The 26,461-nt window shown below is 37.6% G+C and overlaps 1 protein-coding gene across 1 annotated transcript in view; it reads right to left on the reverse strand.

The window, feature by feature from the left end:
• LOC134527075 (piezo-type mechanosensitive ion channel component-like) overlaps positions 1-26,461 on the reverse strand; it is a 252,374-nt gene that overhangs the window by 155,655 nt on the left and 70,258 nt on the right. Inside the window, exon 12 of the mRNA XM_063359411.1 lies at positions 25,052-25,239. Within this exon, the coding sequence (XP_063215481.1) occupies positions 25,052-25,239 (188 nt within the window). The remainder of the gene's footprint in view (positions 1-25,051; positions 25,240-26,461) is intronic.

Here is a 26,461-nt window from a genome sequence, read left to right on the forward strand (position 1 = left end):
TCAATTAAAACTCTAAATGAATATTTTATTTAACTGCACTTATGTCTGGTAAATACCAACATCAGATAATAGTTGACCACCAGTATATGCAATCATTCCTGTGTTTAGTATGTTTAGATCACTATGATACTCAATTCTTATTACAAATAAATTTCATAAGCTCAACACAACATAAGAAATAAAACCTTCAAAATACGCCAACAAAAAAAGCCTTCTTACTAAAAACAGCAAGCTTCCTTGAAATTTATAAGTAAATGTGCTTCTCAAACAGGCAGCTTTTTTCAAACAAGTAAAACCATTCTTGATTGGCGAATCATTCTATTGTCACTAAAAATTTGAGTTCTAATCATTTAATATACTCGTGAACTTATAAATTTAACCAGTTAGTGCATATTTGCACCCTATTTTTCTGTTCTTTAGTTTTATTAGTAAATATGAAAAATATATATATATACATATACAGGATGTACCATACCAAAATTCATGTTACAACGCTTGAGGGTAGAAAGCTTTTATTATTTGGAACCATTTTTGCCAATAAACATGTTGCCTCAATGCGTAGTTAAGCCGCCCACCACGTAGATCAGCCCTGCGCACATTCACGGGCCGTCCCAACGTCACCTGCGCCTCTCCCCCCGTAGCCCCAGAAAGTCAGCGTAGGCAACCCGTTGTAGAGTGTTATGTTGTGGATGTGCGGGCGTTCGAGTAGAGAAATAACCTTTTTAATCGTGGCACAGATTTTAATTTCACTCTGAAATCAATCACAGCTTCGGCTTTGTTTCACAACATTGAAATTGTTGCATACGTTTTAACAATGTGACAGCCTAAAGCAACGGCTCAAAAACACGCCCACCTTGAGCGACACAGAGGTGTAACTGCGAATCATGTTTTCACGGATACGCTGGAGCATGAGTGGAGTCGACCTTATGATTTTGAACGCTTCAATGATTCGCTGTGTAAGCTCTTCTACCGTTTCTACAGGCGTAGCGTGGATAAGCCCTTTTACGTAACCCCACAGAAATAAATCTAACAGGGTTAGGTCCAGTGACCATGGCGGCCATGCGACAGGGCCCGCTCTTCCATATATCGGTTTGGAAATGTTTGGTTTAAATACTCTCACACTTGCAGGGAAAATGAGGTGGTGCCCTGTCATGTTGGTACCACATCACACGTCGGACATGCAATGGAACCTCTTCAAGAAGACCTGGTAGTTCGTTTTGAAGGAAGTGGAGGTATCCGGCGCCGGTAAGTCGTGGCGGAAGAATAAAAGGCCCGATGAGTACACCGTCAACAATACCGGCCCACACATTAACTGAAAAACGTTCCTGGCGAGCTGTGACACACGTTGCATGCGGATTGACATCATTCCAAACATGACTGTTGTGCGAATTGAGAATAGCGTCTTGAGTGAATTTGGCTTCATCGCTGAAATAAACCGCTAACTCGGGGTTCCTCAATACTCTTCGAATGTACCAACGAGAAAAGGTCATGCGAAGAGGATAGTCCGCCGGACCCATGTGTTGCACTTTTTGAAGGTGGTACGGGTACAAGAGTTGCTCATGAAGAACTCGCCAAACAGCCATTTTGTCTGCGTTCATATCAGAACCTTCTGCCCTTGTGTTTGTATCCGGACTCTCCTCAAATCTCTGAAGTACATCTTCTTCAAAACTGGGAGTACGAACCCTGCGTGGAGCACCAGCATTTGGTCTTGTGACGGCATATGTACCAGTATCACGTTTTCGCTGAGTAAGTCTTGCAAACATGGTGTGAGCTGGAATCCTACGACCCGGATATCGTTCTTCGTACAGACGACGGGCGACTCGTCCATTTTTTCTAGCTTCCCCGTAAACAAGCAGTATGTCCGTGTACTCACTAAACGTGTACTCCATTGAGCTCCACTAAAACATCGCCCATTTCAGAACCACAGCGAATGAAATGACACCACGAGTTTGCTGCTATGACAGAACAGTCAACAACAGACCACCAGTGATATCAAAACACACTGCGACAATGCGATGTCACGCTGCGCAGTGCTATGGCACGGCACGAACGGAAGAAAAGAGGTCAGGGCGCCACCAACGGAAGTAAAAAGGGGCGGGGGTCAGCATTCAACATCGTACAGTCCTCTGGAGCGCTGCCCGGCATCGCAAACACGTAATTCACCACAGCATCGTCTGTCTCGCACAAAGGCCAACGGGTTGCCTACGCTGACTCTTTTTGTGGCTACAGGGGCTTAACTACGCGTTTCCGGCAACATGTTTATTGGCAAAAATGGTTGCAAATAATAAGAGCTTTCTACCCTCAAGCGTTGTAACATGAATTTTGATACACTCTGTATAGAAATGTCTAGAAGCAGTACCCGGCGTTGCCCGGGCTGAACACAGGGTGAAGGGGACCTTTTTCAAAATCAGATGTAGTTAGTAATTGTCTTCTTAATTTGAATTTCAAGTGTGCAAAATAATTTATATCACTTTCAGATCCCAACAGACGTTCTGCCAGTGTATAGTTATTTACCTGTATATATATATAAAATTTGGTGGTCTGTATGTAATATAGAAAAAAGCTGAAAAATAAGAGATTACTAATATTGAAAAGATTCTCTTATCTAGCTAATGCTCGGCATACATTGCAATGCCTCATTCAGTTTTGTTTTGTAATATGTTTGAAGTAGTTACACACATACAAATCATCTATCCATCTCTCTAAATATATATTTTTATTTCTATCTACATTTATATATATCTATGTATCCCTCTATCTCTATTTGTCTCTTTTTTATCTACATATATACAAAATATATCTCCCACTATCATTATCTCTTCTATATAATTCTATGCATCTATATATGGGAGCATTCAAGTATTACGTAATGCAATTATTTGATATTTTTGACCCCCTCTCCCCCCATGTAACACACCGTAACGTTTTTCTGTAACCCCCTCCCCCCTAATAAAACGTTATGTAACCCTAAGTGACCATTTTTACCTAAAAGTCACAATTATGTGGCGTAACGTACCGGAATAAGTCACTAAAATACCTTTGTTATTGTTTTAATCGCATTAAAGTTATTTATTTACATTCTAATGTCTTGTTTTTAAAAGCAATAGCTTTCTAATGTTTTTTTTTGTCCTAATAAATTTTTACTACTCAATCATACATTTAATTATGTCGTTTTCCTGACTTGGCTATGTTCTTACACACTTTTTGCTTTATCCGCCATTGTTCTTCTTATGCATTCTCCTATATTAGCATTTTACTAATAAAGCTATTAAAATCAAATAGCAAATTTTATTTCTAATAATTATTTTTACCTTTGGCAATGCAATTACAAACATAAATCTAACTGCAATAAAATATATTTGTCAAAATATAATCGTATTTAAGAATACGATCAAACGAAAACATAAAACATTAAAAAAAAAATTAGCCATAATTAAAATAAGTAGATTGTAAAAAAAAACAATTCAATTGGAGTTTTACTGCTCCTCTGTCCATGGGTTAGCCATCCACTCAGATTCTTTCATTACTGGCATCCGGAGAGCAGACGAAGAGGGTTCCGGAATTGTTAACCCGCTTGCATCAACTTCGTCTTCGTCCAGCCAATTGGCATCCTCAGACGATGTTTCACAGCGACGCACAATGCAGAGAAGCTCATTTGCCCTTCTTGCAGCAAGTCGCTGTGGCCGTACTCGACTTTCACGTAGGTCTTGGGCAGTCTTGCCATGCATGAAACGATTGTGCATTTGCACACTCTTGTAGGATGTAAAATAAATCCCACAGGTTGAACATACTCGATTCTTTAGGTCGGATTGTACTGATTGGCAAAAGAAATCGTAAGGCATCTGCTAAACCCTTCTAGAGGCGGCGACAGATCAACAGACAACCTCACAAGAAGTGGCGAAAACTTGCATGATCCTTTGTCTATCTGACTAGGTACCACGAGCTTGTTTGCGGTTTGAAGGATTGGGCAGGGTGGCGGCAGGAAATTTTCTGGAAAGACAGATTTTAATGCACTCCTCAAGTGGGAACAGCAGGATTCATCCGCACATTTAATAACTTGCAAGAAATATTGTGATTCACGGACGTGAGCGCTATACCACGTCATATTAGGTTCTGCTGGATCCTGCAAGCTATCTTCAGGGTTTCTATACTCTGCCGAAACATAGTAGTTGTCAATTTTCATACAGTCGGTCGAGTGCTTGGAGTACATAAACGAAAAGGGTTGGCATCTTGGGAGAACAAAATACAAACAATTCAATTGGGAATCCCTGGTAAAAAATAAACCAAAAGGGTTGCCAACTTGGGAGATTCGTTTTAGCCTACACTTCCGCGACCTATGGCCGCTTTTCCCACAATAGCCACATAATTCACATTTCCGCCGTTGTTTACTACATTTGTTACGAAAATGTCCAAATTCTCCACAATAATAACAAATCACCTCTTTATTTTTATTTTTACTGTTATTCTTAATATTCCCGTCCCCCATAGATCCCTTTGAACGCCGCCAACAAAACGGTACCAAATGCCCTTTTTTCATACAAAAGACACATTCTTTTTTACTGCTCTACCCATCTCTGTAATGATTATTGCCTTTAATCACTTCAACCTCATTTTTAATCCCCCCCATACAAACCATAGGATCAGGAACCGACTTGGAGTAAGGATCATCACCTGTCACTCTCGCATACTCTTCCTGTACAAATTTTATATTATCGACTTCTACAGCCCATTCATATAATTCTTCTAAATTCCGTGGCCTCTTAATAAAAGAACATTCTCTCTTTATATCCGGACGCATGTTTTCAATAATCATATCAATGATTTCCACTTCAGAAAATTCTACCCCAAACAATTTTATATGTTGTAACACATCCAACATAAACACCGCCACCTTCTCGTCCGGTTTCTGAAAACGTCCAACCCGTTTGTGTGTTAACCCCAACCTGACCCACTTAGGACATAAATTCCGCCATAATAACTCTTTCACCTTTTCCCAACATAACTTATCTTTTACGCCACGAGTAATAATATGACGCGCTAACCCATAGCTTTTACCAATTACACTCCACAACAACTGCGAATCACTATCAAAAATATAACTTTCTTGCACCCGATCCACTTCCCAGAAACCTAATTAATTCATCAATCGTATTTTCTTTCAACAACGGAAACTTATCTAAGTCTTTACCAAAAGAATCACACACAATCCGACCAGCCAAATCCTCCGCGGGGGGTTCTACAGCACATCCCGATACCAACATATCTCGCTCCTTTTTTAAATTATACTCCGCCCATAGCAATTCTAAAAAAGGTACATCATCATCAGATGTTACATTTAATCCTGCTTCCCGTAAACATACTACCAAAACTTCGCGTTCCAAACTTGAATCCAAAGGTTTATTTGAGGTAGCCATTATTCTTGAAAACGTAATTCTCGCTATCACTGCAAAAACCAATAACAAGACTGCCGTAGCAGAGTGGCGCACTTGTGGCCAACTCCCCTTATACCGGGGTAGCTGCACACGTCCGCACTTACCATGCCAGTCCCGTGTTCGCGTCACCACTGACATACTGATACTGAGAATGTAAAGAAATTAAGTTTAACAGACGCGCATCGACTGGTCTAACATTTGGCAAGTGCGCAAAAAAAAATATTAGCATACTAAATTTACCGACAGTCCTGGAAACTCTATCGTGATAGGTATAATAATGAATTACAAAATCAAAGATGCTCAAACTTAAATACTGTAAAATGGCAAAGGGACTTAAAAGGTAAATTCTGGGTATCATTTAAATTGGTATAATTACGTTCACAGTGTAACAACTTAAGTTTACAGACCCGCTTGCAGTATAATTAATTCTAATCCAAAGTCCCAAAAGGTCTATTACGGTGGAGGGGGGGGGGGGGGGGGGAGGAACCGAAATGATGACGTTTAGTCTATATAATCCAACCACTAAATCCCGTCGCCGCACACTGTTTTCAATACACATCTTCTGTAAATCCTACCAGCTGGGAAAATAAAGTATTAAAATCCAGTTCTCACACTTGCTTTGTACTGAAGCATACCTCTGAAGCCAGTGACTGCCGGGGTCGGGTGTAAACCCCACTCACTTTTTGCGCCTCTTGCATCGCACTGCTTCTGTGGCCCGTGCACTAGGCCCACACTATCGCGCTCTCGTATACCACCACTTATTTCGCTTCGCCAAACGTGTCATGGCATTACCATCATATTGCCGTTAATTCTGGCTCACGTAATGTAACACAACTTGCCCATGGCTGGGACGCGATTCCTCTATCCATGAGTAGTTCCGCGGCCGGCGGTCAAACACACACTCCCCTCGCAAACAGCTAACAGCTGCCTCCCTTTGTCACGTCAGCTGACGTCACCCCCCTCCTCTACTACCACCCCTTACTCCGCTAGATCGTTCTGGTTACTTCTTGTAGGTCCCACTACAGAGTAAGAGTACTTAATGTAAAATAAACCAAGTATACTATTAAAAAGTTACAATAAATAAATATTAAAATACAGCATTAAATAATATAAGGACATAAATAGTGTTATAAAAAATTAAATCATCTAAGAATAAACTTTACACAAAATAAAAATAATAATAATATCCAAGACGACTGAAGCCGCCACAAGTGGCCTCAACCACCCCGACAAAAAAAAAAATTACTTCCTTGAGCCCTTTAACTATCAGGTCTGCGACACGTAAAGCCACCCAAAGAAACACCTACAAGAGAAGAAAGAAACGCGAAAAGACTAAGAAAGAAAACTAGAAAAAACTCGTAAACAGTAAGTAGACTCGAAAGCACAAAGAAAGGGCAAAAGGCACGACCTACAGCTAAAGTCTCAAAATGGTTTTACATCACCCAAAAAACTAAATTGAAATTTAAAAGAGAAAAATACTAAATAAATTGATTATTACATAATAAGAACTTACAGTTTATAAAATCTGGAATTACATTAAATGCTTTAAAGCTATGATCCTAAAGGCTACTTACTTCCAAAAAATCCGTTCGGAAAACAAACCCTTTTAAACAAGTGCTGTAGCAATCCAAAAAATCTTTTCAAAAATATACGTATATAAAATGGCTAATGCAAAAATAAATGCAAAAGGCAAAATGTATCCTAAAAAATCACATACTAAAAATCTAAAATTCTAAAACACCAAAAAAGAATAACAATTAACTTATTAAACCAAACATTACAATATAGATCTTTTAACAATTGAAGACACACCCAAACTCAATTAACTGCTTTTAGATGGCTAATGTGTGCCTTCTTTACTCTTAAGGCGATTGGTGCATGGAAAATATTACGACAAAACTAATTTAACTGTACATATTTATTTTTGATGCTTCTTTTTAAGACATAATATACGTAGGATATTTTTAATAAACTTTTTTTTACTGAGTTATGTCATTTTAAATGCATTTATTTTTATTCCAAGCCAGAATTATTTAGAAAACACATAATTATGTTAAACTTAAGTATAGTTCAAGAAACGAGTGTAAGAATAGGTTACTGCACCTATAAAAGTAAGAAAAAAAAATTTTCATCGTCAAAATTACAGTTTAATATTGATCACTGCTGGACTACTTCAGGAGCGATTTAAAGAATAAATTTAAATGAAAAATGAAAACATAATTGGCAGAACACTTTTGAGTTATGTATATATTTTCATATCCTTTTGTTTTTGATACAATCCGACTCAAAACACGCCCTCTGGAGTGACAGTTCTAGTGCTGCGTGTAAAACTCTCGCCGCCGGGAAGAATGTCCCCGCGACGTGGCGCTGAGGGCGGCGCTTGTCGGAACCAGGTAGTCCGGCGGAGCTCCGGCCGGCTGGCCGCAGCCTGCGGGTGGGGAGGGGGAAGAATGGGGTGTAGAGGGATGACGAGAGAGGAGGCCGAAGAAACGAAGGGTCTGTCAAGGTCACGCTCATGGAGCTAATATACAGTAATACATCTGGAGAGGACAAGGGAAGGCCAGCAGAGGATGCGAGGTGAAGCCGGGTATCGGCGTTTTGTTCCCTGCTTCCTACGCTGGAAGAAAACGAAAAAGAGCCAAACATGCCTCGCGCGGCCGAAAAATCCTCCAAACTAAACTCGCAACAGCTCCGAAACTATCAAAACAATCAAACTGAAAATTTTACTGGAGTATCTGTAAACATTTTTCCCCACATCGCTTTAATATTTTTTTCGAAACATGAATGCTTTCATTTTTTAAAATTAAATACATATTTACTGCCAAAAAATTTTGTGAACACGCAGAGTAAATTACAACATCGAGGAAAAATTTTTGTTTGCAATTATAAGTGGGGGACACCAGCGTATGAAATAAGGAAGAAGCCTCAAATTTTATTTATATACCCCTTTTGACGCTTTCAACCCCATACTTTTATTTTTACAGAGAGTTGAAGAGGGAATAATGTTTCAGTGGGTAACACTACCGACATATGTCTTCGGAACGCACTTCTTTTTGTTATTATACGACTCAAAATTTATAATTTTATACACAACGTTTATAAAAACGAATTCTTACTTACCTCATTTAATCTATTACAAACCTCTTGTAATATACGTGTATTAGTAGAAGAACCAACGTAACATGCAAACCTTAGGTAAACACTGGTAGAGAATTGTTTGGAATAACTGTAATGCTATGTATATACTGACAATGTAAGAAACTTTCAATTTTATTAATTGTTTGCATAAGAATTAATAATTTAAAAAAAATCATAGAATAGGCCTTTATAGACTGAAAACCTTTCACATAGTTTCAAGTCGCTTACATAAAAGTTTTTTAATATATATAATCACCAAATATTGTTGAATATATTTAACATGTTTATACATGTTACAACACACATATAATAACAAACCTATATAGTAGATAAAAAGACAAACGCCAAATTTTAGCATTTTGTATTTCTTTTCTCTGTGTGAATAAAATAACAGTTCTTAACGGAGTTGCTAATAGTGTACTATATTTCTAAACATATTACGAAAACCCCTGTCATCGTCACCATAACAATGATAAATTTGCAAAATAATTAAGGCACATCTTTTAATGCTACGAAGCACACTCTTAAGAGAAATGTTTTAAACTTATGTTGGGATGTAACTAATATCTTAAAAGCATTGTGAAACCGTTACTTTGAGGGAAACCTTAATATACCAAACACCATACCATCCTTTAATCGAGTACGATTTTCATTTCTTAAAACCCATTTGTCTTCAAAATGCACTGTACTGTGTTAGTAATAAATCAGTCTTAAAATCTGTTAATTATTTTGTCTTCCTATTTCGTATTCTAATTGAGATAAATATCAGATAAGCATGTGTTACTTGTATCACGACATCAAGGTATTATTTATCAGTAATTACTATTTCATTTTATTTTTTGTTAACTAATGTGCATAGGGCAGTGCACTAGACATCACTACCTGTGTGTAGTGTTGCGTTACACTTTTTAACGCATTAGAGTTTACATAAAATGATAAATCCAAAATTTCGTTTAAAAGTATAAATATCAGCGATCAATTTAATTAATGTCCAGTATAACTCAGTCAGTAAAACATTCGGAAATATGTATAGGACCTGTTAACCTAAATATTTGTTAACAGTTAAACTGAACTAAGATGTGTTAGAGTGGTTTTCTCTCTCTCCGTATATTAGAGGTATGGGACATCAAAATACGCATCTGTCGCCCATTTACTTTAAATACAGAATTATAAACTACATATTGTGAAAACATTCTGCAGCAGTTTTTGCTAAACGGAAAAACACGGATGAGAAGACAGACGAAATGTGTTTGGTAAGTGATTTTTCGTCAAATAAAATGGAACAGGACAGTGCTTATCAGAATGAAATTACAGACCTACTTTTGTGCAAGGAAATGTATTTTACAAAGACATTTCAAGAGAAATCACCCTTAAATGAAATAGATCTTGCTAACATGGAAGAAATAGACTTAGATTTAGAGGCCAGGTCCCTTTCAAGTGACGAAATTTCTCTTGAAGGGCTGAAATATGTTTCTGGCTATATAGCTCACCGTTTCAGAAATAAATATCCTGACCTTGGCACTACGGATTTCAATTCGGAGGACGATAGCTGGATACATGTACAATCAAAGGGTAACTTAAAATGTCCCACTAATGAATTTTTTGAATTAATAAAGATCGCTGAAATGTGTTTTGATAATATTCATGGCAACAATTTGTGCAAAAAAGAGGGGATTTTTGAATCACTGACTGAAATTCTTTGCGGAAATACTGAAAATAAATATCCAGAAGAAGTTATATACTGTTTTGTCAGGACAAGAACGTATATGCGTATCAAGTATTTGAACATGAAATATTTTAACGAACAAGACCAAAAACGCAAAGAAAGAAATAAGATGAAGAAAACTACCCTCTAAGATTTTTCAGTGTGATACTTTCCACTTTCCTTCACCATAATATGTATGTTCATAATTTATTTACGATGTTTTTTAATTACTATATTTAAGAAAAGCATTTATTGTGAATATCGCAGCAATTATGTAGGGCTTAAGGTATTTATTGTATTCCAAATATTGAGTATGTCATTTTTATTGCCTTTATTAAAAATAATATATATGTTAACAATGTAACAAAATTGCGATATTTTTGTATTGCTATTGCAATTTCGTTTCTTGTAAACATTATTGTAGACTTTTTCATATTGAAATTAAATTTGCTATAGGGTTGTTTGTATTTTAATTTTACAGTTATAAATTTTTTATATGTTGTTTACTGTTTACAAACATTTGAAAAATATTTCCTTAACCATATTTCCATTTCCATGGCAATAGTCTTGTTAGCTTTTCGGGTAACTCTTCTACATGGATGATAAGATGGTGCGACATCTAAAACATATCACACTACCTTTACATAACTATAAAACTAAGAGGTGTTTTCTTTACATAATATTAAAGCACAATTTTTCCTTGTGGTGTAGGTGATTTAGAATTTCCATTTATCTAGAAAAATGGGCTTTCAGAATGTTTTTTAACACACAGTGTTTCGGAAGGTTTTTGAAGAAAAAAATTGACTACCCGTTTTATTTTTTTGCAGCTGAATTCGGGCACGTGCATGAAATATAATTAATTCGTAGGAAGCGCAATGGTTTAAAGTATTGATGTTGAAGATTTGAAAAGATTTATTGAAATAGTGTGAGAGAACGAGCGAGTTTAGTGAGAAGATGTGCGCTCTCAGCCACATAACGTGCGCAGTTGTGAACAAATAAATAATCCATTCCGCCTCCCCATGGCGAAGGATGAGTGAAAGAGAAACCTGCTAAACCTTCCCCTCCTCCGGGCACGATAGAACCTTATCGGCTGTGTGTTAGAGGGAGAGGGAGATAAAACCTTCGATGTTCTGTTAATTCCTCCTAGATGGCAGGCCGCAGAGCGACCGCCAGCGATACCCTTCCCGTTTGAAGGCCATCTCGCCACTGACGAGCTGGAACTAAGCTCCTGACCTCCCTACATAGTAACAGTCACCCACATAGGCATCTAGACTCTTTAATGATCATATGATAAAAAATTCATTGTTTTCGGGCCTGTGACCGTTTTTTACCGTGCACCAATCGCCTTAAGGACTCGCCTACTTTCTGTAACAAGGCCGTCACTGGTCCCAAAAATTTGATTATCCAATAAGGCCCACCAAAGGCAAATTCCAACTTGGCAGTACGGAATTTACTTTTATCACTCAAATGATGTTCACGACACCACACCTCCTCCCCCACCGCGAAAGGATTTGGAGTCCGACCTTGATTATACTGTGAGCAAATTTTCTTTCTAGCCTTTTCTAAATTCATCGCTACATCTGTCCATACCTCTTCCAAACGTCTAGGGCTATGAATACTCAAAGTTTCCGGGTGTATTCCCCATACATTTAACAGAGGATGACTTAAATCTCTCCCTAAAAACACCTCCGCGGGTGTATGCTGGGTGGTGTCGTGCTTATTCAAATTAAAGACCATGTTCAAAAATTGCAGATTTTCATCCCATCTCCGATGCTCCTTTTGACTAAAAATAGTCAAAGCAATCTTAATATTTTTGTTTACTCTTTCCACCTGATTCGGATTGGGGTAATAAGGGCTCGTAGTGAAGTGTTTGATACCCCAACTAAAGCACATTAGCTCAAAAACCTGGCTCGTAAAATAGGTAGCATTATCAGTGACTAAACTTTCAGGCGCACCAAACAAACCCCATACTCTCTCAATTAAAGCACTGACTACACGGCCACTAGAAGTACCACCTAAAGGTAAAAAAAAAACAAAACTTACTAAACCCATCAACCAAGTTCATCAAGTATACATTCCCTTTTAACGACCTGGGTAAAGGCCCAAAGATATCCAGAAAGACACGTTCCCACGGACGTTCAACCCTTTCCACCGCATATCCCAATTTTAGTGGAACGTGGCTGTTTTGCGGCCTGACAGACCCGACAACCTTTGACATACTTCTCCACATCTTCCTTCATATCGGGCCAATATAAGGACTCAGAAATCTTCACTAAGGTTTTCTGTATTCCCCCATGTCCTCCTACCACAGAATCATGATAATACCGTAGAACTAAATTTACTACTGATTGGGGCACGAAGGCCCTTCTCTTACCATCTTTCACATAATACAACAATCCCTTAAAAAAAACAAAATTCTTATACCGTGATTCTAATATTCCTTTTGTAATTTTCTTTACTTCCCCATCCTCCTCTTGCCACTTGCGTAAGTCTACAAAACTTTCTGGAAATTGCCCCAATACATTGCAACATTCATCATCTACTACCCCTTCTTCCTCATCCTCATCCCCTTTCTGAATAGGCTCATTCGATTCCTCCTCTTGCAGTCCTTCGGCCTCATACATACGAGATAAGGCATCGGCGACAGGATTCTCGTTTCCTTTAATGTGCTTAATCTTAAACCTGAATCTTGTTAACCGCATTACCCATCAACCTATTTTTCCTAGCTGGCGAGGATGGGTAAACAACCATGTGATAGCTTGATTGTCGGTACACAGATCAAATTCGTCATGCTCAATAAAATTTTCAAAACGCTCCAGGGCGTAAATGCATGCCAATGCCTCTTTCTCGTATACACTATATTTCTGCTCGTGTTTATTGAGCGTGCGGCTTATATACATCACAGGTTGTAATCCTTTCTCTCCTTCTTGTAAAAGCACCCCCCCCCCACCCCCCCCCCCCCCCTAAGGCAAGGCTCGAAGCGTCTACCTGTACTACAAATCTTTTGCTAAAATCGGGCAATGTCAAAACCGGAGGATTAGAGATAGCTCTTTTTAACTCTCTGAAGGCGTGATCCTGCTCTTTACCCCATTCAAATACAACTCCTTTCTTTTTTAGGTGATTTAGAGGACTGCTTAATTCAGCAAAATGGGGGATGAAACGACTGAAAAACCCAATCATTCCAAGAAACCTCATCACCCCCTTTATATTTTTAGGTGGGGGAAATTTCACAATTGGGGCTATTTTTTGGGGGTCCATCTCCATTTTTCCATCTCCTGCGATAAAACCTAGAAAGTGTATTTTCCTTTGCGCCCAACAAATTTTTTCGGGGTTCAAGGTGAAACCTGCTTCCCTTAGTTTACCAAGTATGACACGCAAATGTTCCAGGTGTTCATCAAGGGAATTTGAATATATGCATATATCATCTAAAAAGCTAATGGCAAACTTGTATTGTACATTCTGAAGTAGTTTCCCCAATATTCTAGATAAGCATTGCGCCCCAAAATTCAACCCAAAAAGGACCCTCTACCACTCATAGTGCCCCCATGAGGTTACGAAACCTGTGTACTTTTGACTAGCGGGTTGCAGCAAACATTGATGAAAGGCGGCATTCAAATCTAGAATGGTAAAATATTTGGCTTGGCTTAAATATTGAAAAATAACCTCAATTTTAGGCATGGGGAAAGGATCTACCCGGATCTTTTGGTTCAACATTCTATAGTCAAGAACTAAACGATATTCGCCAGGTGTTTTCTTTTTCACTAAAAAGGTGGGAGAAGCATAGGCGGAGTTAGATTCGGTTATGATATCTTGATTAAGCAAGTCCTTAATTATAGCCCTAAAGGCTTGCATTTTAGGTGGGGCGCATTGGTAAGGGGCACACTTTACTGGGACTTCATCAGTGAATTTAATTTCATAAGGCTCCATAACACACTTTCCTACTTTCTTGGTAATAACGTCCTGAAACTCATTAATAATTCCCTGAATTTTCTCAATTTCTTTTTCACTAAGCCTTTCTCTCGCCCCTTCAATTCCACCACAAATCACCTTTCTTTTCCCCAAGGGTTTCACTAAACCTACTTTAAACCGGGGCACAAAACCAAAACACAACTGTTGTTTCTTACAATCGATTACAGTTCGGGTGTCGCTTTAAAAATCCAAACCTAAAATCATCTTACAAATAAGGTCGGGGATTACATAAAATTCACGATCCCACAAAAATTTCTGAATTTTTATATGTAATTTAACCCTCCTATTACTTTCTCGCACTTTCCCATCAGCTAGCTGAATGGTTATCCCCTCTTCAATAAGGTCACTTCCCTTTTTAACTTTTTTTGTTTTGTTTACAATGCTATTAAAACTCCCAACTTATGAAACTCTTACTCGCTCCCGTATCGACTAAGGCCTTTATCGACTCTGGGCCCACTTAAACAGAGGCATAGAAATTGTTAGATTCCCGCATGATCATTACTCTATGCTTATCTTTAAATATAAAACGATTATCCTGCCGTTTTAGCCTACACTTCCGCGACCTATGGCCGCTTTTCCCACAATAGCCACATAATTCACATTTCCGCCGTTGTTTACTACATTCTTTACGAAAATGTCCAAATTCTCCACAATAACAAATCACCTCTTTATTTTTATTGTTACTGTTATTCTTAATATCCCCTTCCCCAATAGATCCCTTTGAACGCCGCCAACAAAACGGTACCAAATGCCCTTTTTTCATACAAAAGACACATTCTTTTTTACTGCTCACCCCATCTCTGTAATGATTATTGCCTTTAATCACTTCAACCTCATTTTTAATCCCCCCCATACAAACCACAGGATCAGGAACCGACTTGGAGTAAGGATCATCACCTGTCACTCTCGCATACTCTTCCTGTATAAATTTTATATTATCGACTTCTACAGCCCATTCATATAATTCTTCTAAATTCCGTGGCCTCTTAATAAAAGAACATTCTCTCTTTATATCCGGACGCATGTTTTCAATAATCATATCAATGATTTCCACTTCAGAAAATTCTACCCCAAACAATTTTATATGTTGTAACACATCCAACATAAACACAGCCACCTTCTCGTCCGGTTTCTGAAAACGACCAACCCGTTTGTGTGTTAACCCCAACCTGACCCGCTTAGGACATAAATTCCGCCATAATAACTCTTTCACCTTTTCCCAACATAACTTATCTTTTACGCCACGAGTAATAATATGACGCGCTAACCCATAGCTTTTACCAATTACACTCCTCAACAACTGCGAATCACTATCAAAAATATAACATTCTTGCACCCGATCCACTTCCCAGCAAAACCTAATTAATTCATCAATCGTATTTTCTTTCAACAACGGAAACTTATCTAAGTCTTTACCAAAAGAATCACACACAATCCGACCAGCCAAATCCTCCGCGGGGGGTTCTACAGCACATCCCGATACCAACATATCTCGCTCCTTTTTTAAATTATACTCCGCCCATAGCAATTCTAAAAAAGGTACATCATCATCAGATGTTACATTTAATCCCGCTTCCCGTAAACATACTACCAAAACTTCGCGTTCCAAACTTGAATCCAAAGGTTTATTTGAGGTAGCCATTATTCTTGAAAACGTAATTCTCGCTATCACTGCAAAAACCAATAACAAGACTGCCGTAGCAGAGTGGCGCACTTGTGGCCAACTCTCCTTATACCGGGGTAGCTGCACACGTCCGCACTTACCACGCCAGTCCCGTGTTCGCGTCACCACTGACATACTGATACTGAGAATGTAAAGAAATTAAGTTTAACAGACGCGCATCGACTGGTCTAACATTTGGCAAGTGCGCAAAAAAAAATATTAGCATACTAAATTTACCGACAGTCCTGGAAACTCTATCGTGATAGGTATAATAATGAATTACAAAATCAAAGATGCTCAAACTTAAATACTGTAAAATGGCAAAGGGACTTAAAAGGTAAATTCTAGGTATCATTTAAATTGGTATAATTACGTTCACAGTGTAACAACTTAAGTTTACAGACCCTCTTGCAGTATAATTAATTCTAATCCAAAGTCCCAAAAGGTCTATTCCGTGGAGGGGGGGGGGGAGGAACCGAAATGATGACGTTGTTTAGGCTATATAATCCAACCACTAAAACCCGTCGCCGCACACTGTTTTCAATACACATCTTCTGTAAATCCTACCAGCTGGGAAAATAAAGTATTAAAATCCAGTTCTCACACTTACTTTGTACTGAAGCATACCTCTGAAGCCGGTGACTGCTGGGGTCGGGTGTAAACCCCACTCACTTTTTGCGCCTCTTGCATCGCACTGCTTCTGTGGCCCGTGCACTAGGCCCACACTATCGCGCTCTCGTATACCACCACTTATTTCGCTTCGCCAAACGTGTCATGGCATTACCGTCATATTGCCGTTAATTCTGGCTCACGTAATGTAACACAACTTGCCCATGGCTGGGACGCGATTCCTCTATCCACGAGTAGTTCCGCGGCCGGCGGTCAAACACACACTCCCCTCGCAAACAGCTGGCAGCTGCCTCCCCTTGTCACGTCAGCTGACGTCACCCCCCTCCTCTACTACCACCCCTCACTCCGCTAGATCGTTCTGGTTACTTCTTGTAGGTCCCACTACAGAGTAAGAGTACTTAACGTAAAATAAACCAAGTATACTATTAAAAAGTTACAATAAATAAATATTAAAATACACCATTAAATAATATAAGGACATAAATAGTGTTATAAAAAATTAAATCATCTAAGAATAAACTTTACACAAAATAAAAATAATAATAATATCCAAGACGACTGATGCCGCCACAAGTGGCCTCAATACAAATCTTTAAGACATAAAATGTAAAATATCCATTCTTAGTTGCCACCTTAGTAGTCGGATCCTCTAACCGCTGGCCCACACCATCTTGGTGGTTCTCCAAGTAACGTTACAGGAAATATCAGTTGTACCTCGTTTTGATAGGTTATTATTTGAGAACAATTCAGGGTTGGGGTTTCTCCTTTATAGGGTAGATTGCGATTGGGAAGTACCGGTACTTTATTCTCGCAAAAGGGATAACAAAATCAGGGACCTGAAGTTTGCACCCTCTCCTTGCATGTAGTATAACTTAAATATTTGTAGTGCAAGTACGTATTCTCCTGTGTTAATAGTCATCTATACCAGTCAGAAGAATACATCTAGGTTAGTAGAGAGAGGAAAATAGAGGGAAAGGGGAAAGGAATAATCATGTCTCTGGTTGGAAGGAATAACTGTTTGTTAACTGGCTAGAAATTCATTGATATCTCTTCCTATTGCTAGGCTGTTTGTACAACTTAGGGTCGGTTTTATGACCCCCGGCTAAAGTTCCGGCTAAAATTTAACCGCAGGCTAGCTCTTATTTCGGTTTTATGACTCCCTGTTAACGTCTACCTTCCAGTTAAATTTCCGGCTAACCTAGCGGGTGGATGAACCGGCCGCTTGCTGCTTAACCGGAGGCTAAGAAACAGAAAATAAAATGGCGATGTATCAGGCGAGGTTAGTTGTTGATAGTGATGATGACTATTTGAGGAATTCTATTCAATATTTGCAGGATGCGATGGAATAATTTATTACTAAATATAAAATGCTTCGCAGTATTCGTCAAAGTTTTATTAAAAATTACATGACATGAAAGTGTAGTCACGCTTTTCTATTTTCGTCGAGTCGTGTGTTATTATTTGAATTTAATTGATCACAAAGTACATAAACGTATGCAATGTATATAAACTTAAATGTTCCTGCTAAAGAATATGTGTAAATAAGTGAATTTTAAAATTGCAAAACGAGGGTTATTATTACCTATAAAATGTGTGTTTTCGTGGAAGTTGTATATGTGAATTTTTATTCGTAATACAGTGGACATATGCCGGGAATGAAATGCACTTCATACGACTTCAGACGTGGTTATAATTCAATGAATACAATTTAATGTGAAAATAAATGTTACCTAATTATCCCTTACCTATCTTACAAACCTTTAGGTACTTATTATCTACCTGGCATGCAAGTGCAAAACGAAAACAGCACTGGAATTATTCTGTTTCCCGTATCCAAGTTTATCCCTTGATCCTGTCGGCATGACCCTTTATATGTTGGTCTTGTTTTACATTAGACTTGCTGTTTTAATTTAGAATGTTGAAAAATCCTGTACATAACTCAAAATACCTAACATATCACGATACAAACAAATTATGTCAGGTCTTGTAAAAATGTATTTATTTCGTATACATTTTACAATCATAATTATTTCCCCAGTGAATATGTCTAGGATCTCTCGACCTACTAAATTAAAACAGCAAGCATCCTATACCACAAACTAATTCCATCAGGATCGGATTAATTTGGATACGTGATACGAAACTATTAGTACAAAAATGAAACGTACACCAGTGAATTGAAAATCGACAATTATTTTCCCAAAACAGGGTCTATATTATTTGATTATGAAATAAATTTATGAAAGAAATAAGTGTTCTCTAGCAAAAATGTCATCCGTATTTATTTGTTTGTATAGAATTACTTCGTTAGTTTTGGCTTAATATATAACCTAACAAAATCATGAGTTTCAATACAAGAGTAAAGTTGAAAACACACGGTTTTGAATCGTAAATTGTAATTTTATGGTTTAATACAAAGCAGGTTTGACGTCGAAGAAGTTTTTGGTTAATTTAATTATATCTGTTGCAAGATAAAGTTCGCGGCATATTTCTTTACTGCAGCTGTAAACATTACGAATCACAATACAAACAAACAGCTGACAAACATTCTACCAGAAAAAAAAACTGTCTTGCAACAAATGTTACCAAATTCTGGTTAATTTAATTACCAACACACCCATTATTACACCACACGCATCGTCAGGTTCCGGTTAGCCAACCGCAGGCTAAGTATGGGTCATAATACACCCCTCGTTCGTTAACCGGAGGCTAGCCTAACCTGAAGGCTAGCTAACCTGAGGATTTAGCCGGAGGTCATAATATCGGCCCTTACTCTATTAAATGAGGAAATATAATTTTTAAAAAAAATCAAACTATGTCTCACAATTGTAGAAACATCATGCTTTTTATTTTTTTGATTTAAGAATAGGAAAATAGCACAAAGTAAACGCATAGACATCATTTTCTTTTTATCTTCAATGTATGCATGCAAAAAGGTGGCAAGGTTTTTTGGCCCATTTGTGACACTAAGCAGCTCCTTTTTTTTTGTCAGTTGCCTTAGCCATCACATAAATATTTCCGCCACAGTTACAACTCTATGGGGAGAGAGGGAAGGCTGCCAGGCTGGCATCGGCTGTGTATTATCCAGCCTGAAAACATGTCAGAGCATATTAAGAAATGAGAATTCTTGTTTATAACATTTGCAGCCTATTTTTTCCATTTGTATTTTTTTCTTCCCCTCATTTTGAATGAAACCAAAATTGGACAGGCTTTGCTTACAAATGGAGCCTGGACGCCATATTTATAATCTCTCACATATTGAGTCAACCAAAGAGGAAATGAAATATATTCACTAAACATAATACTAATAACTAATTTCACAACAATCTGGATTGAGGAGGCCTGAAACGGTCAAATTTGTAACAGTATTGTAGAAGTGTTTTACAAACACTTATTTATCTGTATTAGAGTGATGACCATTATAATATATTGATTATCTCCCTGTAAAACGAAAACATTTTTGCTGATAGTGCAGGTGTAACTCATGACTTCCGGACAAAAGTTTTTGTTTTTTAAAGAAGTGAAGGTAAGTCCTAAAGGGGAGGAGGGTCAGGAGTGAGCATTGTTACCTTCCTCCTATCTCCCCCCCCCCTCCTTTCTACCCCCAGCATCCGAGGAATAAAGTAGGGCAGGAACCAGTCAGAGAAGTACTGACACCACCAGTATCGTATTGCTTACATGCAAGTTTCCTGAGATGTAGTCTGAACACTCCCCTTGTTATAAAAGCAGGTTCGAAATTATGAACCCCATAACACATAACATTGCATTTATTTAACCAATAGCCGATATCAGAAAAAGTAGCGATAATACAGATAACCGATACCACTTATCGTATATAGGGCCATCACTCTGTCTGAAGGTGTGTTTGTGTGTGTGTGCAGAGGAAGATGTTGAAGGAACAGGAGTACACAGAGAACATCCAACGGCTACTACGTTGTCTGCTACTTTTACCACTTACCAAATTCGAAACCTACCCCGCTGAGAATCACTTCATCAACGCACTGAGAATTTTAAACTAGAAATCTGTGCCTGGCATGAATATCACGTTGTTCCTTTTCTTAGGGTCAGTCCACATGCCACATTAGGTTATTGATATGGTGTTATAAAATAATCACTTTCATCATTAGAAATGGTGGATTTAATTTTTATTGTCTTAAAAAAGTAAAACACAAATAATAATGAATTCAATCAAATGTTGATTAACTGCTTCAATAATCAGTGGTAAGACACTTAAAACGTGTTCATAAAACAATACTTAGAACAAGATTTTATGGTTTCATATTTTGGAAAATTTCAGAGTTTATTATTTTCTATGTTTTGCATATAAGCTTAATCCAGCAACTTCATGCACCGTATGACCATGGGGATGGCTAAACATGACTGCCCCCCTTTTGCCACTCTAAATCATCCTTACATCTACCCATGTTGACGTACACTGTCCGCTTGAAATATCAATGTCTCACTGAACACTACTGCCTTAATGCTCACGTAGAGGCAGTGCACGTGCAGTTAAGCAAAGGACTCATGCACTGCACCACCTGTACATGCTTAACGATTCATCTGTAGGTGCACACTATGGTGACTAATTTTTTGTCTAGTGATTTATAACAGTATAGTGTATAAATAAATGTATTTTGTCTACAATTTTGTTCAGTTTTATTGGTATTTACTATATAATCTTGCCTCTTGTTATTGTATTTAGAAGTCATTTTAATTATTAATTTTTTAAAAACTTTTTATGATGAAATTAAGATATATTTTTTTCTCTTATATTTAACTTGTTCATAATAAAGCTTCACTCTGAAGGAATTTCACAGTACCGTTTGATTCAAATTTTGGTGCTAAACATGTGTTACAAGCTATCTGCTGTTTGCTACAAAATGTCGCACAAGTATTCTAAAGTAAAATTTTTGTTTTAATATTGTGCTGTCACTCACTAAAAGTTAATTTTCTTGTTCTAACAATTGAACTCATATAAGTCCCATTTTCATAATATTACTTCATCTAAATCTGCAAAAAGCAAATCACCAAAACTCCATCGTGGGTGATGCCGAACCTGAAGGCAATAGTACAGCATTGGCTTACAGCTAAGGTGCTGAAATGAAGCTGATAAAGAGAGATAAAGTGGAGGAGTATTTATTTATGAACAGAACAAAGACCTATCAAGATGTCAATTATACTATTTTTTAAGGTTTTTATAATACTATATTTGTCATTATTATCGAATTATGAATCGAATACCACAATAATCACGAATATTGAATATATTTTTTTACTATATTTTAACATACAGTGTATATTTTTTTACAGTTCACACAGTAGTCCAAGAAAACTTATCCAAAGCACAATAAAATAAAAAAGAGAGGAATATAGTACATGGAAACATAACAAAGAGGTGTAAAATGTAGGAAAATTAAAAAAAAAAATGGCATACCGTACAATCTTAAGTTTAAAAATAGTTTTTTTTTATATATCCAATTATATATAAAATAGAGTATTATTCAAAATTTTTAATCATAATCAACATATTGTTAAAAATAAAAACATGTGTAAACAACATTGAAAAAATAAATAAATCTAAATTTCTAAATAAATCATCTTAACTTCATAAAAGATAAATTTTTTTCAATAGGTAACATTTTCCAATTTTTTTTTGTAACTGAGTCCCACATGGTGAACAGATATCTATTGGCAACCAATTATAAATACCCTATTCACCCGAAAATAATTGTGCCACAAATTAGAAACTTTCTTTGGCACTTTTAATGTTTTTATTTTTTGTAATTTTGACCATTATGTTGAGGCTAATATTTAAATTTTTTTTTTTTTTTTCCATTTCTGTATCAATGGGGCCCCTTACTTTTAAACTTTAGACAGTCAGTACGACCGCAGTGGCCAGACGCACCACTCCGTCTCAAGAACAGTTCCCCTCGCTTGCAAATTCCGGCATGTATTTCCTCCCGTCCAGAGCACCAGCAGCATGCTCCTGCAATGGAGCACACCTGGCAGCACAGCCTATGCATAGGCACTGCAAGTTTCGTCAGGCGTGCGGATACCTTTACGTGCCGCCAGAGCATAGCATGTCAGTCAGCGCCAGCACTTACCCCGCACCCCTGCCTTCACTGTTCTTTTGGGAACTCAGGGCTGAGCAATGACCGACTCTGTCCCCAGCTCCCCCTCCCGTGCACCCGGCACACCGCCACCTATAGTAATAAATTGAAGCCTTAATTAACGCCTCTCCTTCTCACCAGGGAGCGCCATCTCCCACACCCTCGTCCCCCAGGCGGTGTGCTTTACTGCCTTGTCTCTGCGCGCTACCTACTGGCACTGTTGTCAACCACATGTTGGCGCTGCCTCTGCCAACCAGCGCCACCGTCCACTTTGGTTGTCACTTTTCTTCCCCTACTCCACGTAGCTCCACCCCTGTTGTTTTAGATTTTTCTGGAGACCCCGCAGCCCCTACTTTAAATAGGAGTGACAACAACACCTGGGCAGTCCATGTGTAACCTTCATCTCAGACCCCAACAGTCTTCGGAGACACTCCAGCTATCAAGTCCGCCACCGGGCGCTTCGAATCGGAAAGAAACAACTACCTAGGATGTAGTCCTGTTATCAAAGGATTGTATTCCCATCCTTCTTAACTTTCGACTTCAAGATGTAGTGTGTTAGTTCTGGTTGGCTGTGTTTCAGTTCCCTGCATCTGCTGCTATTTCTGCCCCCTCCATGAAGTAGTCCACCCAGTGTGGGGTCCCAGTGTCGCCCACCTGTTTCGACACCCAACATTCACAGCTCTCTCATGCCTCAACTCTGCTCCTGCAGGATGAACCCACCTACATGCCCAGTGTGCCTGCAGGCACATAAGTTGAAAACAGAAATGGGAAAATTTATTTTCTTTATAAAACAACCAACCTATAATTCCATTATGTCAGACTTCAGTTTAGACTAAAAAAAAAAAATTGCAAAATAAGTGATGATCATCTACTAAGGGTCAACTATACCTTTATTAATTTTGGTTTAATGGTTATATCTATATGCTTAAATTACCACAAAAATATGGTTATTGTATATCTTAATATAATATCAACACGGCCAGTGGTTTTTTTGTTTGTTCTTTAATGACTTATTTTTACCAATTTTTGTTAACAGAAACAAGTATTTCATTTGTTCTCTATGATAATGTAAAAGTTACAGAGTTTTTATCTTTCATCCTGTGTTTTGTAATGCTTATATGGTAATGCTGTTGGTATGGCATGTTACAAATCAAATAAATAAATAAATAAATAAATAAAGGTACACGTGAGTCACTTGCCTCCATAAAGAGTTTCTATTAAATTAGTAATTTTAGCAAACAAATCTTTCTGACTTTGTATTTGTTTACTTTGTCTACGATCCACCTATTACATTCAACTAATGTTGTGAATGTTATAACTAAATTTGTTGTGACCCTTCTGTGTTTTGCCTCTGAGCTGTATTTGCCTAGTATGTTTCAAGATTTTCCTACCCCTTTAATCACATAGTAATTAACATAGGAACACCGAGGTATGTCATTATACGACTCTGAATATAATGCAACCCCAAACTTTTTGATTATGAGTTTATGAAAAATACTTCATGGATTGGAAATCACAAGATATGTACATAGCACTTGAAAATCATTTAAATTATTGAAGTTATTCCATATTTACTAAAGTCTTCCTGGTGCTACTTTCCTCAGTAGAGTGATTTGCATGGTTTCTAGAAAAAACTAAGCCACAATTAGAAAAAAAAAAATGTATTTTATGACTGTAATTCAAAAGCGCTGTTCAGAAAGCAAAGAATGTGGTGATATACGGGAGGTGGCAAGAGGAGGGGAGGGGTGCCTTCCCCAGCAGCCACAGGGAATAAGAGAAGCAGAAAGAACCCAGTGACAAACTCCGTTCGCACTCTTTCCTTCATCCTGCATCTCTCATCTGTCATGCCTGTGCAGAGGTTCAGGAAGCCCCGGAGTAGAGTGGCAGAAGCAATTAAGTTTTTTTTGAACTAAGTGGAGGTTCAGGAGGCAGTAATTAACGGCGGTCTAAAGTGGCATAAGTGACACATTTAAGAGGCAGAGCCTGTAGTTTTACAACTAAGCTGTTCCCAATGAGAGGATATGAGTGTGAGATAATAATGTATGCGAGCCCCACTTCTAGTTTCAACAGTTTTGGTAAAAACATAGATTTATATTCAGATAAATATCACACACACACAAACATACCCACACTCACATGCACACACACTCATACACACACACATACATACACTCACTCACACTCACTCACCTACTCACACTCTCTCACTCACTCACACACACACACACACACACACAAAATTTAAAGTCGAATCTAATTAAAAATTATTAATGAATACTGAATAAAAAACTATTCACTAATATCAAAATATTTTTCAAGTGTTCGCAGAGTTAGAATATTTTTGTATATTTTTAATTGCAAGCATTGGAAATTCACCAAGCAAAGATTTTCTGAATAAACTCACCTGGAAGCTCAAAATGTAGATGAGAAAGAACGACATGTAGATCAAGCGCTTGATGGTCATCTGCGTTCCACGAAAGCCCATCATGAACCACAGCACTCCAGTGAACCAGATCCAGTATTTGGCCATCCTGTTCACAACCAGCTCACCCACGAGCTGAACTAGTTTGTTACGACTCTCCAACAAACTTCCTGGTAGGAATAAGACAATAATCATCAATTACTCTGCAGATTAACACAGTGTTAATGGTGTTAAATGATTCACCTTAGAAATAAAAACATACACATATATGAATTTTATCTCCTAGTGTAAAGTATCCCAAACATAGTAACTTGAATGCAAATAATATTCAGCTCTAAATAATAACTTAAATAAATACTATGATTCAATAACCAAATGCGTTAACCAAAACACTACTTAAAATTTAAATCTAAAATGATATAATTACTGGTTAACAACAACATAATGCACAATCAATTAGAGCAAAACTCAGTTAAAAAGTGTTGTAAGGTACTTTGAAATTTAAACTTATTAAAGGGGGAAAACTGTATAAATTTATAGATTATGCTAAATATTTTAAACATATTATTCATGCAGGAAATTTTCTTAAGAGGAATTTTCCTAAGATGGTATTACTGTAACCATTTCTTCTATTCTTAAGTGACTAGGAAACACACTTAGTCTCAGATTGGCCTAGGATACCATAGGAGTTTGCAGTCCCCTTAAAAGATCACTTGAACTGAGGCAGTACAAGAAAGCATTAACTAACTGCATGTTTCTGTACTTACATGGTGGAAATGAGAGTACCTACCCAATGAACACCAATAAGCCAATTCAAGATACACCACATTTTCTCACAATGAAAATATTTGGGTTTGACCAGGCTGTGGATCATGTTCAGAAATGTAGTGTTTTGTGATGAAAGACACATTCATATTATCTATGAATGTTTCAGATATTAATATTTTTTTGCAAGTACAGTTTTATCTTATTGATGACTGCAAAATAGTAATCCCACAATGTGTATAATGGATGTACCTATGTAAGTGCAGACAGAACATTAATGTTGATTTGTAATTTCAGTTATAACTATGTTTCCAAAATTTTTAACTATAGACGATGAATAGAAAATATAACAAGTGGCCGGGGAACTAATTCACATGGATATTCATTTAAAACTACTGGCAATGGGGAAGCCGAATGGAAATGAAGTATTTGGGAGGAATTATGAAGTAGACTTGTGTAGTTCGCGAACGAACTAGTTCGGAAGAGCGTTCCCACAGACGAACTACGCGAACTAGTTCCCAGATCCCTCGCTTCTTAGTTCATTAGTTCGTTCTTTTTCCTATCTCCTTCTTTTAGTTCTGTGCACATGATCTGACTCTTATCAAAAGTCGTCACTCGTTCTCCCTT

This window comes from Bacillus rossius, chromosome 1, assembly GCF_032445375.1.
Source record: "Bacillus rossius redtenbacheri isolate Brsri chromosome 1, Brsri_v3, whole genome shotgun sequence".
Lineage (NCBI taxonomy): Eukaryota > Metazoa > Arthropoda > Insecta > Phasmatodea > Bacillidae > Bacillus > Bacillus rossius.